The following is a 14,281-nucleotide window of genomic DNA, read 5'->3' as shown; positions in this document are numbered from 1 at the left end:
GTGGTAAACACAACTCTCTCATGAGACCATTCTTTTACATCTCATCTTTCAAATGAGAAATAACAGATAAATTTGCAAATGTAAGCTTCATGCATAAAAGCACTTTGTGGCACTTACAAACATTGTTTCTTCTTGTCTAGATCTTTGCCTGTGTTGTTCTTGCTCTCTAATGTATGTCGCTTCGGATAAAGCGTCTGCTAAATGACATTGTAACTATAAAAAGCTGGATTTATGGCTGATAATTAGTTAATAACTGTGTTGTTTTCCATTTGGAAAATTGAAATCCAGCCACAAATTGTTGCTTAAATATTACACAAATTGCAGGGAATACTCAACATTTCCTAGGGGAAACGTCTTCCTCTGAGCTAGCTACTTTATTCACAGGCTAACTACTCCATATGTCTATGGAAAACTCTGCATTGGGAATACGTAATACTAAATAAAGTCACTTTGTGGCTAGTTGCAAGCTGTTAATATTGGAAATGAATAATGTTTGCATTTATATTACATGGCTTTTTTGTTTTCTTGATTTCACATCCTGCAGGTTGCCTTTCTGCATTTTTGACCATATTTGCATAAGATAGCTGAGGATATACAAGAAATGTGGGGAGATAGAGTGGGAGAAGACAGCACCGAGGCCAGAAATCAATCCCACGACCAGCGCGTTGAAGACTATGGCCTCTATATGGGAACCTGTTCTACCCTTAGCCCAACTGGGGCCCCTTTCTGCCCAAAAAGTGGACACTAGCTGGTAGCAGATTTAAGTAAATAGATTTGCATTGAAATTGAGTAATTTTGACAGGAGTTTTGACATGCTCTTGTTAAAGATGACAGACAAAGTCAAAAACGTATTTGATGGCATTTTTACACATTTCCTCAGAATTTTCAGGACGAAAGCTGCAGAAATGTTATAAGTCAATGGTGGATGTCTTAAAAACTTTTTTGAAAACAAGTAAAACAAAATCAATCTGGTGGAAATTTTGACATGCTTACTGTAAACCATTAAGGAGAATGCAAAAAAAAACCCACAAAAAAAAACCTTAACTGTGTTTTTATGATATTTTTTAGGCTTTTATGTTTGTATTGACAGAGGACAGTGGGTAGAGCCAGAAATGGGAAAGAGAGAGTGGGAAAGAAATCAGTAGGTCATCTTCGCTCTGTTTAATTCTATGATTATTTGTACAATTTGAGAGTTATTTTCTTGATTCTAACATGTGGAGGTTTCCTTTGCTTGAAACAGTAGACACTTCACCAATTGCAGATTAAATGTAACATATCCATAGATCTGGATTGGAAATAAGTTAAACTAAGTGACCCTAATGGAAGTTCTGAAGTGTTATTGCTAAACACTGCAGCCAGAGCAAAAAAATTGGATTTTTCAAATGTTTTTGTTTCCTTGATTTTAACACACAGAGGGATCCCTGCTTGCCTGAAATAGAACAAACTCCATCAGTAGCAGACTTAAGGTCCTTATCAGCCTCCCCATGCTGGTCTTTCCACTCAGTGCCAGGCAGCCTGGCCAAACGCTGACCTACGCTAACACTCATGCTCTAGGCCCACTGTGCTAAATGCTACCTGTGGTGTCACATCTGTCCCGGGAAGTGATCCAAAGCTGCAGCACCCTGTGTCTCTCTGAACCCCACGGAATTAGTAGCAACAATCCCGAGAGACTGCCTGCCTGCCTGCTTATTTCTGCTCGTCCAACACTGTGACACAAACACAGAAGATACCACACACAAACACGCTGAAGATTGCCAGCATGAGGCTGTTTGATTTTTGCAGCCACAAAAACAACTCTTTGTGTGGCTAAATTTATCATCGCTCTCTCCGCCACAGTATTTGTGTCTTTCTCTACAGTTCAATATCTCTTCTCTCTTTTCCCTCGTTCGCTGCGTGTGAGCATTGTTCTTTGTCTGTGCCTTTCCTTCGAGTGAAGGTGCCGAGGTTACCAAGGCTCATCTGTGGCCCCTTTTGTCTCTCACAGCAACGGCAAGGTTTATTAACATAAATTAGAATAGCTCACCGAGAGAGCACCTTGTCGCTATGCGTTACCCACGGCAACCTCTCCTCCACTCTCTATCCACCTGAGCATGTGTGTGTGTTTGGTATGTGGAATATAAAAGAAAGAGAGACAGAGAAAGAGAGAGAGACAGGAAGAGAGAGAGGGAGAGAGCACACTCCCCTGCATCTAAATGTGAAACTCCTGTGAAAGGAGGGAGACACATCCACACCCATCTCTCCCCCGTCCTGATTAAAATAAATGGTGCTATCTGCACTGCATGACTCACTACACCATGGCATTACTATCAGTAATTGAAACATCCAATCACTACTGAGCCATCAGCCTCGCTGCTCTTCCCCATCTGACTTTGTGGCACCTGATTGAACATCCCTCTATATGGGAAGTAATACAGGATATGGCTGTGAGTTTATATGAAGGAATGCTGAGGAGAGGAGTGAAAATACTGCATCAGAGAGTGTGCAATTCATATTTTTTTGCATGATATATGTGCCTGCATGTAGAGGGTTTATTCAAAGTGTGTTTCCCAGCTCACTCTCCATCCTAAGCAGACATCCAGGGAGAGCTGGGTAGTCTCATTGATTGGTGTTGATTCCATCTGGGCAGCGAGCAGCGACTGACAGTGGATCTAAGCCGCAGCGAAAGGCAGCCATTAATCTTGGTCCTGTTTAAGCAGCATGTATTAATTTATGTCATTTTTACTAAGTCAGCCAGGGAAGAGCGCTTGCCATTTTATGTTTGACTGTTCATAGAAGTAAAGGGGGGGTTTCCTTTGTACGACCCCAGCATGCTGCCAACGAGCCACTTACATCGCAGAGGCAGGGTGCCAGAGAAATGAGATCCCACACCTCAAATTAAAGGTTATCAACCACCAGGACGACCACCTCTGTCAGAGTGGCCAAAAAAAAATCTGCGCAAGTTACATTTTTGATCCAAGAAATGAAACGTTTCTACAGCTAGAGGAGGTTTAGAGCTGTGAGAAATGACAAACTAAACAGTGCGATTCAGAGGTAGTTAGAACACACAGTAGGAGCCCCGTGAACATATCAGTAATAAGATCTTCAGGTGTACAAACGCCAACAATATGAGGATATACACGTCCGCCGCCCCTGCTATGTGAGGCAATTCCATGAGACTGCGGAAAATCCAATCAAATCCAAACAGCGCCAATAAGAAAAAACAATGGCACAGGCAATTGCAACTGCAATAATGTCACCGGAGCTGTTTTGTAGACACTAAAAGCTGCTCCAGAGACAAACATCTGATAAAAAAGAAACTCCACTCCGCCGTGGAGCAAATTTCCTCTCTAAAGCAATTTTATATTCGATAAGTGGGAGGGCATTCTTAGCGTAATGGATCCGAATATGATCTGTGTCAGAAAAGTAAGAACACAGCCTCCTCGTGTAAAAAGGCCTGCATGCACTGAGCTGCAGCATCAGATAACTGCACTGAGGAGTGCAGGAAACGAACTATAGATAGAGGAGAGGAGCATCCATATTCCTGATGAATAGGTGAGCTGCTATATCTTGGTTTCCTCATCCTGCTTGCTGTTTTCCATGAAGGTGAAACATGGCAGTGAAAGCTGTGGGTAAAAACAAAGCAACATTTAACGTATTTAACTAAGTTTGCACACACAATCCCTCACTATACGTCCACACATGCAGAATATGACCATCCTACAGCCAGATTTGTTATCATGGCTAATTACAACTCCCACCTCAGATATACAGGGCTGTAATTAGCCTCTTAAAACATGATTAACATGTCTCAATTAAGCCAGTCAACATTTGCATAATATATTAGCTGTCCTAATTGGGAGTGAGTTTATATCAGAGGACAGCGAACAGCTAAAACACTGGCTGTTGCTTCTGATAAAGTGGTAAATATAAATATGAATGTAAATACAGAGAAAATGTCAGTGGGTAAAATGGAATCCGCTCTGTTTATGTTTGATATAAATCTGCTTAAAAGCAAAGATAAACTCAGGATCCGTTCATCCCTGCTCAGACCACTTATAAAAATATATAGCATGTTTGTTATTATTCACTTAGAGGAATGTTTCTGCTAAGTGGAGGAAGAGTTTCCTCTCAGCTCACAAATCAAAGCCCAGCAAGGAAAAACTTTGCACTCGTTTGGAAGTTATTTATTCGATTCATTTATGAGAGAACAGGCACAGTCCTGTTCGGCCTTATTTCCGTGGAAACTAAAACATAGAGGGGGGATAAACTGCTGCTTCGGCACTTCCAAGCCGAGGACAGATATACAGTCTCGGGGCTAGCGCGGGGAAAACCAAGGACATAGCCATTAGTTTCAGGACAGCGCCACATTGGAGACTAATGCCTCCATCTGTCACTGGAGATGAGAGGAGAGTAACAAAGAGAGGCAACACTAACCCCTGAACTCATCATGGACAGCCGTGTCAATTAAATACTGAAAAACAGCAGCACTGGGAGCCATAGTGACCAGTCCATCCACTGCTTCATGGGAGCTCAACTGGTTCCTGTGTCAGCGTTTAATGGTAATGGTAGAAAAAAAACATGAATAGAGGTTTGACGTTCTATCGTCATGTACCTCTATATTAATTTCAAGACCATATGATTGGCTGATTAATGGATTTTAATGGATTCATTGTTTTACTCTCTTTCTTTATACATTTCTCTCAATTCAATTTGGCTGGCTTTAATGGTACGGAAAACATCAGTTTCTCTGCCAAAGCAATGTACAATGTTTTGTTGTCACAGCAGCAGAAAAAGTATTATAATCAATCTAAAAAAAATATCGGTTTAACTTTAAATTATGGTAAAAAAAAATGTCAAAATCTTTTTTTTATGCAGAAAGCCCATTTCATGGTGGTGGTGTGGTGATTGAGGTTCTTCTTTTGTCACGACAGCTCATGTGAAAAGTGGATAGAACTTGTCTCTAAGGTCCTTGTATAAAAGACAAGTGGCTAGAAAGGGCAGCCGTGTTTCCAACTCCTGTTGGCTGCAGTGGGTGCACACTCTTTTCTCTTTAGGGATCCAACTTTGTCTGTGGGTTCACCTCTCAGTGGTTGAGTTCACAAAGTCTGAGCTTTCTCTCTTTTTTTCTCTTTCCATTATTCTCTCCCTCTTTTACTAAACTACATTCTTGATTCTCATTGTTTTTTCTTAATTTCTCCATTTGACTTTTATAAATAAAGCTTGAAAATTATTTTGCCACTGTGTTAAAATTTCAGTTCCAGCTTTTTCAATTTGAGTATTTGGTATTTTATCTTGCTCATATGATACAACGGGACTTGACAGGTCATTTGCAGTAACAAAAATCCTAGGAATTACAAAAATAATAACAATAACATTTGAAACTAGAAAAGGACTCAGAGAGTGCAGACCTCTGCTGTTAGCTCTATGTCTAAATAGTACAGAATCCTTTAAAAAATTCCTGGATCAAGACGGTGATCCGGATCACTCCCAAAATCTTTTCAGTGCTTCCTTATGCCATTTCTGACATTTCCTGAACATTTCATGAAAATCCGCCCATAACTTTTTGAGTTATGTTGCTAACAAGCAAACTAACAAACTAACAAACCCTGCCGATCACATAACCTCCTTGGCAGAGGTAATGAACATAAAATGCTTGCTATCTTAAGTCTCAGAAGTGACAAAACAGGCAGAAGCTTCAACTCATGTAACCTTTTTTACCATCTATTTTGTCTGATTTATACCACCAGTGTCAAGGTTTAACTGGTGTTGAGTTAATGTTCTACTTTACCACCCACCTCCCAATGTTATGAATTTATTATCATCTTTGGAGACATTATTGCTACTTGGAAAGAGTTTCTTCTCCACAAGGTACAGTACTTGACAAATTTATAAGACCACCTGTCTCAGGGACCATCCAGCATCATGAAGTACTTTGATGCGGACTCTTTCATTTTTCAGTGAGCTCTTGCTGTTTTACCATTTTGAACAGGAATGAGGGATTTCAAACTGAATTCACCTTTTTATACCCAAATTTGAGCCGGCCCACTGGGCTTCTCTGAGAAGTCAAAAATTAATCAAGCATAACATTTAACCACTAAAACTCATTTTTCTGTTCAGGAATGCAAGTAAATAACTATAATATGACAAGTTAAACAAGAAATATTAATGTGCTTTACTATTTTTTCAGTTTTTTTGTAAATCAGTAAGTTTGAAAATTCATGGATTACAATAATAATTATATTTTAGCATTAAAAATATCATTTGGGTTAAAGAGCTTCTACATATTGGTGTATTAACCATTGCAGAAACATAAAAAATTATTTTGGTTTTATCAGTTTTAACCAATGCTGTTAATTTAGGGTAGCTGTTGTTTAATACATTTGTTAAGCACTGTATGTCTGCAGATATAAATATTAGAAAAGGAAATCTGTGACTCTGCAGATGCTTGATTAATAAAAATACATAGCAGTGGCTCATTAATTGCACTTTGTGACTTCATAAACACTTTGTGAGTAATATTGATGCATCTGCGAGCAAAGTGTTGGCTTAGAAAATTCCTGTTTATGAAACAAAAATATAAGTTAGAAGATACATATTTGAGTCTCATGTTATGGTGTTACAGGGGTTGTAGTTAAGATTTTCAGGACTCAACTGGGCCACATCATACTAAGGTTTGGAAAAGGACTGGATATAATATGACATCTGAAGGTGTCAATTTTACTGTTGTACCTCTGGTTCACTCCAAAAACTCAAAGTCTAACAGGTGAATTTGCCTGATTTCTATCTAAAAGTATCTTATTGCACTTACACCTTGTTGAACTAACATTAAATGTCATATTTCAGGATGCATTACAAGTAATTCAACTTTTTTTAACATTATTTTTTGGGCATTTTTGCCTTTACTTGCCAGGACAGCTTGAAGAGACAGGAAATGTGGGGTGAAAGAAAGGGGGGAAGACATGCACCAAACATGACCCGACACCAGAAATCGACCCTGCGACCAGTGGGTTGAGGACCATAGCCTCTGCTCAGTCCTCGGCACCCCGGAATCTAACTTTTTATCTACTTGCCACGGGTTTAAAATCTTCCAGGTACAAACATTTTTACCTGCCACTCTATGTAAACAAGCAGCACTATTTAACGAGGTAAAATATAAAAATCAAAGCTTGCGGAATTCAAGTTACGGGCTATTTAATAAGAGGGAGTTGTTGCACAAATGATCTGAACTGTTGCTCATTTTAAACCATGTTTTTTGACTCATTTATCCTGTACTCTGCCAAGCAGACATTTGCTGTGCTCCCTATGGCAGTTCTGTAAATTCATAGGCATTTTTCTGCAGTATACGTCTTACACTTGTGAGAATGTAATATTTCTTTCCTGCACTCTAAAGCCAAAATTCAGCAGGCTTTGCTTAACTTTTATGGACTTGGGACATGCAAGACATGGTTCAAACACCTTCAGCATATAGTTCCAGTGAGGAACTACTCTCATATGATACTGAGTCAATCCATCCCAGCACATGGCTGCCTGTACGCATATGACATTTGTCACCAAGTGTGTAGGTCCGCTCTGCTTTGTTCATAAAGCCAGTAGAAACAAGCAGACAAAAGGGGTCAATTTATGCAGTTTACAGTTTAAAAAAAACACTTTTTTTAGGTTAGGCAGCTTTTATTTATAAGCCCCAGTGGCCAGTAAGTCAAGCAAAAATACCTGATACTGCTCAAAAATGCCAGCATTTGGCTGGTGGTGGGTACTAATTTCTCATCCTGCTCCTTATTGAACTTTTGCTTATTTCCACTCAGTAAAACTCCCTGTTTATGTGAGAGCTAGCTCTGATTTTACTGCTTAGGTTGTTGATATCATCCTTTTACTTGCGTTGTTTCCATTGTGTCTTTTATTTTGTTGTTGATGCCGTCCTAGTATATTGCATCATCCTGCTCCAGCTGCTAAACTAATATCCTCCTGTGGGACAGTAATGACAAGCTCAAAATTTGTGAGGTCCAGCCCAGTCCATGATGTGATTTCAGGGAAAAACAAATGATGTCATGTGTTGCTAAAACAGAAAAGTATTTGAAAATGACCAGATGAACACCAGTCTGCATAAAATGTGTGTACATGTCTCATTAGCAGTGCAAACCCTGAGTGGGGGGTGAGGGAGGGGTGCTAGCAGTTAGCAGGACCGTCTGATTCAGCAGGTCTCCAGCTTTGATAAGTTCAAGCGGTGTAATGCATTATCCGTCTGATCACATTAGTCATGCAGGAGCTCTCCATCTGACCCGGGCCTGCGAGGGGGGTAATGTGAGGCTGCTGACACAGTGAGAGAGAGGGAGAGAGAGAGAGAGAGAGACCCAACCAAACAGTCCCAGGCCAACGTTTAGAAAGAGAGAGGAAGAAGAGAGAGGGCCTGAAATCTGACACCCACAAACACTGACTTGGTGTCTGGCTTCTCTTACTTAGTCAACCTGTACGTGCCAGCTCCCCTCGCCGTAATGGTTCCACACAAACAAAGACGCTCTCTAGGCTCTCTTCACAGGATGTGAAGCAGGAACAGGGAAAACAAATTCTAAGTGCTCTCAGGAAACGTAGAAACAATCATGACAGTTTTTTAAAAATAAAGACAAGAGGAGGAGGAGGAGGAGGAGGAGGATGAAGAGGGGGGCCGGTAGTGAGGGCAAACATTTCATGAAATACAACACTGTCGGCCTGTAAGTGGTAACACAAGCCTCCAACGTTGGTTTTCCATAACCCAGCATATGAACATGAGCCTGTTTAAGCTTGCTAAATACTCTCCCCGCCGTGACACTAGGGTCGACCTCGGCCCAAATATACAGGGAGCAGGGTTAGGGTGGGGTGGGGTCATCAGTTAAGGCCTTCAGCGTCTCTCTATCGGCATGCACTCCCGCCTTGTTTGTCAGCTGCTTGCCAATGGACACCTCGCTGCTGCAATGTCCCATCCTGCTGCTGTCAACACTCACACAGCACTGATATACCGAGCTGCAACACATGTGAGCGACTACACGCAACAAATGATGTATGATCTGAAGAAATGTTTCAGTAAAAAGGTCGAGGAGAAGACACTCTGACTGCAACAATGTTTAAAAAAAAAAGAAAGTGAAGAGAAGCTGAGTCTTTGTAAAGAATATAAAAAAGAACTTGACAAATTACAGGCTGTACTCGGCTCGCATACACTGCACTCAGCACATTTGGCTGTAAATGCCATGCTGAAGGTTTGAGTCATTTTCTCTGTCACTGCAGTGAAAGGATTTTCAGTTTCGTCTGCACAAACCTCCTATGGGCGAAGATGAGCCGCAGCTCAGCTCTTCAAACGCAGACAGGGAGGACACAGGCAGGCAGCCATTAAGCGCCGACTCCATCATGAATTGTTTGGGTTTTTCTTTACTTTTAAAAGCTTGTCTGCCTCTGTAAAGACAATACAGGCAGTTAGAGGTTGCTGAGTTGTGGGTCGGAACATGTTTTTAACCACACTTTGCAGTGAAACTGTTAAATCCATGCATACAAAGGAGGAAATATAACTAAGTAGAATTTCATCTCCTAACATGGTTGTGAATAAAGAGAATTTGCAGGCGGCGGGGGGGGGGGGGGGTTTGCTCGTCAGAAGCTCTGTGAAAATCCCCCGTTGCCAAGAACGGTGGGAAGAGAGGAGGAGAAGCAGGGGGAGAGAAGCCAGGAAAAGGTCCAAGTCACTTTGTTCTTCTTTTTGGAAACGAACTCTGGTTGAACCCAGGGAGACGCCAGACAGTTTACAAAGAGCCAGGCATTACTCTCTCACTTTCCTGAGCCGTGCAATTTAGAAACAGCTCGGGCCCCAGCCTACTTTAGCTTCCTCCTCACTGATAAGACTTTAACATTTATAAATCTGGTGAAAATCCCAAAGACCCTGCTGTTTCTTTTCCTCTTCTTTGAGGAGACGTGTGCCAAATTCTGAGTCATAAGAATGAAATGTCCTGGATTAACAGCTCATGTAAAATTAAGGAATATGCCTCCATGCCCACCCTCCCTATGTTTATTTCCTGCTGCCATGGCTGTGAATGCAACACCAGCAGACAAAGTGACACGGCTCCTTCAATAACCCCAAAGACAGCTTGGAAGCAGAGTTCACCGATAAGGTTATATTGGATGTTTGGTTTTATTTCCTGCCTTGAAAAGCCTCCTCTTCAAACAGACACATACCTCAGAAAGTATCCACAGGCTTTCATCACTAAAGCCGTGCTTCTTTTTAATCTGCCGTTAACAGACTAATAATTCACACGTGCCTTTTCATGAGTCTGACCCTCGACGTGAACATAAACAGAGAATCCGTCTGACCTGCGTCTGCTTGGAAGAGGGAATACAGACACACAACGCCAACGACATCATGCTCGGCCAAGGAAAACAGACAGAGAGGGTTGAGCAAGCCCAGCCATAGAGAGGCCAGAATGTCGGCATGAAAACACTCCAGAGCTGTGACAGCACCTCATCTGGGGCCAGGGCTGCTCACATGCACGCTAAGTGACATTTGTGTGGGAAAAGTTGTCAAAAATCACACACTAAATAGAAAAAAGGACAGTCTTAAGATGGGAAAGTCAGTGTTTTGAACCATTAAATCCTCTTTTTAGACCTTATGGTGCCACAGAATGGACTTGGAATTAAAAAAAAAGGTGTGATGCTAACATAATCCTAAAATAGAGAATTTTCCCATCAGGATCAGCGGACAACACAAGCTTCGAGGAGAAATACAGCACAATGAAACAGAACTCACCTGTTTTCTCTTTAATTTCACACAAGACGTTGAAAAGAGCAGGTTTCATTCTGTGGCAGTTCAGTGCATGTTTCCTAAAAAAAGAGCACAGGGCACTTTACACATCACTATTCAAACAAGTGGCAACATAACAAAGCATCCTGAGTGAGTGGAGCATTGTGAAATTAAATTTAACACAGATTTTCCCTCTACTTCTTCAGTAAGAGATGATAAATCACCAATAGATTGTTAAAATTAAATTTACAAAGTATCTTTATTCTCAAATGTAATAGATGTAGTCAGATGAATGCACAATTAATAAGTCAAAAGCTTTGCAAACCCATGTTAAAAGAATGCAGCATGTGTAACTTGACCTGCATCATGCTTTAGATGCATTTTCTCCATTAATTCTCATTATTGTTCTTAACAAAGCAATGCAACATGTTATTAGAGCTCAGTGTTGCTCCTTTCTAGCATGGCACAAGTGTCTGAAACTGCTAAAAATCCTCCAAATAGATCAAATGACTATCAATTAATCAAGCAATAATTAATAGTTTTGGTAAAATTATCAACAAAAAGTTATTTTTCCATGATCAAACATGAATCGTGACAAGTTTTTCTGTCTTTTTCTCGCTTTCGCGCAGCCACGGCACTTCAGTGGGCGTAATTGCTTTCATTTACAGGCAGTCTGGATACGAACCAGTGTTATCATCTCTGCCCTGCATCTCCAATAACATATCCCAATGTTTCCGCGCTACGATTAATACTACAAGTGTTCATCGGTGTGCGTTCGTGTGAGCGTAGCCCTACCTCGCCTGTGCTTCGTCCAAGCTTTGGTCTGTGATGGTCATTATTTGCTGTAATATGTCTCCGATGTCCTGCTTTCTTCCCTCTCCGTCCGTCCCCGCCGTGCCATCCTGCATATGCTGCGCCAGGCCGGGGTGTCCGGCCATGCCTACCCCGTGGGAGTGCATCAACCGCGGCTGATCGTCCATCCTTGACCACGGTCCCCGCTGCCTCACTTCCAACTTTTAAATTTTATTATGAGATTTAAAAAAAATTGGTGGAGGGAGAAAAAAAATAAGGGGAAAATATCCTCGGAAATTCCTCTAGATTCCTCTGCGTCTCTCTCACCCCCGACACTCCTCTTTTCTTCCTTGGTAAGATTTTCTGGATTTGGGAGGAGGGAGACTGACAAACCCTCTCTCTCTCTCGGTCTCTCTCCCAGCTGGTTTAGGTGAAATCTGATCTGAATCGCTGCTTTTGGCTTTGGCCACTCCTGCACCGCTACTGTAGGGAAGGGAAAAAAGGATTGAACATTAAAGGCTCCTAATCTGATTAAAAGTGGAGCGCGTTGAGCTCCTCTCACGAAACCTCCGATGTGCTCGAGAGCTTGATGCGCTAAAACGCGCTAAACACTCAACTTGCCTGTGAAGCTTTTGGATAGAAAGTAGCCCACCAACTGTTATTGTTTCGCTTATGTCTGGTAACTGACTCATAATCAGAGTATGGATGGAAAGCCTCCGCCCCCTCGAGCCACGATTGGAGAAGAAGGCGCGCGCAAGTCCCACCTCGGTCCTCTCCGAAAACGTCAATCATCCTCCCTGGGAAGGTGGGACACTGTAATAAACATAAAGAGATGTGACCGGGCCGGGTGGCCATACAGTGATGGATAGAGAGTGAATATGTAGCCTAATAAATAATTGTGAGTGGCAGTGGAGCTCTGACCCAACAGGACGGCGTGGTGGTGCTTGGAAAAGACACCCTGTCACCCAGACTATATATTTTACTGCTGGATATTTACATCCGTGTAATCAGTCACAGGAATAATAAATCAAGATGAATTTATTAGAACGTGCAGCAGTTTGTGGGGAGCACTTTTACAAGCTTTATGTCATAACACAGGACCACAACTGTTGTTGTAACAAACGTGGAGAATGCCAAGTCTAACAAGCTTTGTATTTAATCATTAAACAGACACTCTTGGCTTCAACCATCAAGTATTTGTAAATTGCTGTAGAGTGAAAACGATTAGCCTTTTTCTCTTTAGCCAATAAGTAGAGTTAGAGATGATTAAACAACTACTTTAAAGAAGCAGTGTGTAGCATTTAGTAGGTAAAATGATGTTTAAATTAGTACTGAATACTCACTTAGAATAAGCCTTTAATACATAAAAAAACAAGAAGCCCCCCCACGGACTTTGCCATCTTGCACTGCCATTTCTGCCTCCAAATTGAGTGAATCATAATTAGAGGTTGGCGGATATTGGTTTTTCTGATAATCAGTAGTTCATGAAACCAATAACTGATATTTGAAACTGATATGCATTTTTTATGACATACAAAGTCTACTTGGTGAAAATTTGCAAGATCAAAAAATGAAGGAAATTAAACAACTTAGCTGTATCAGCATGAGAAACAGCGCCTAGCAACACTGTAGAAAGTGATGTCATACACTCACTGTGTCAGTGGCACCCAGGTACAAGTACTGATTGGCTGGTTTTCTTGTGACATCTAGCCAATCAGATGGTGTTGCATGCAGGACAACTGGTGAGACTGTGGAGAGTGGAAATAAAGCCAGAGGAGAAGACACATCTTGTAGTGGAGCCAAAGTAGAACTCTTTTTGATTAATTCATTTTAGCAATTATCTGTAAAAATAAAATGCCAATACTTATAATAGGCCGAATGTAAACTATTGGCCTCACCCATAATCTGTTGACCCCTAAATATGAAACAATGGCTGTTTCCGAAACCACTCCCTATTCATTAAATAGTGTACTATATAGTTTATACGCCATTTTGTAGTGGTGTCCGAATTCTGTGTGAGTATTGTTATTCACTATATAGTGCGCGCAGTTGTATTTGTATTTATTTTATTTGAAATAACAGGGTCAGTACATATTATTAAACACTTAGATGTAAATATGCAGGATTATAGCCAATGGCTAATTTCCGTCCTTTGACCCTGGGCAGGTTGATGTTAACAATGTACAATCAATAAAACAGAGGCACAATAGCAATAAAAGGTAGAGAATAAAAGATGGCAAATAAGAATGAAAAGTACAATAAACAACCTAGACAGACAATAAACTCTACTATACTATACTATACCATATCACAAAATTTGCATACATACATTTATGTAAGCATATAAAGTCACGAGAATGGCTAGTCACAAACAAAATTGTCAACAACCAATTACATAAAAACTAGCACCAATTACATCCAGTCACTTGACAATACACATAATACAGTAAATCCATCCATTCATCTCCAGTAACCACATTTTTAAATGCTTAGCAAAAGAGGCAAGTGTTGGTAAGTCACATATGTTACTTGGTATTCGATTCCAAGACTGAGATGCTCGATAGGAAAAAGACACTTTATCTAAATGGAACCAGACAGTCTCCTCTAGACCCTGCTCTGGTTGACCTGTTTGTGTTTATCTTTATAAATTCTTTTAGTGGTGGTGGTGCTAGACTATGCATTTTGAAAAGTAGTGAACAACCGATGCTCATTAGCCCAGCAATATTTACCATCACGATCGCGGTTGATGCCCTCAAA

The 14,281-nt window shown here is 40.9% G+C and overlaps 1 protein-coding gene across 2 annotated transcripts in view; it reads right to left on the bottom strand.

Moving 5' to 3' along the window:
• Nucleotides 1–12,163, bottom strand: part of pbx1a (pre-B-cell leukemia homeobox 1a) — an 84,326-nt gene extending 72,163 nt beyond the window's left edge. The window contains exons 1-2 of one of the 2 annotated variants that reach the window (XM_041804004.1): nt 11,528–12,163; nt 10,739–10,812 (exon numbers count right to left, since the gene is read on the bottom strand). In XM_041804004.1, the coding sequence (XP_041659938.1) occupies nt 10,739–10,812; nt 11,528–11,712 (259 nt within the window). In that variant the 5' untranslated portion in view covers nt 11,713–12,163. The remainder of the gene's footprint in view (nt 1–10,738; nt 10,813–11,527) is intronic. The other variant, XM_041804005.1, reaches the window with a different exon arrangement.
• Nucleotides 12,164–14,281: the final 2,118 nt, after the last annotated feature.

Source organism: Cheilinus undulatus, linkage group 13 (assembly GCF_018320785.1).
Source record: "Cheilinus undulatus linkage group 13, ASM1832078v1, whole genome shotgun sequence".
Taxonomy (NCBI): domain Eukaryota; kingdom Metazoa; phylum Chordata; class Actinopteri; order Labriformes; family Labridae; genus Cheilinus; species Cheilinus undulatus.
This window is presented reverse-complemented; position numbering and strand designations above follow the sequence as displayed.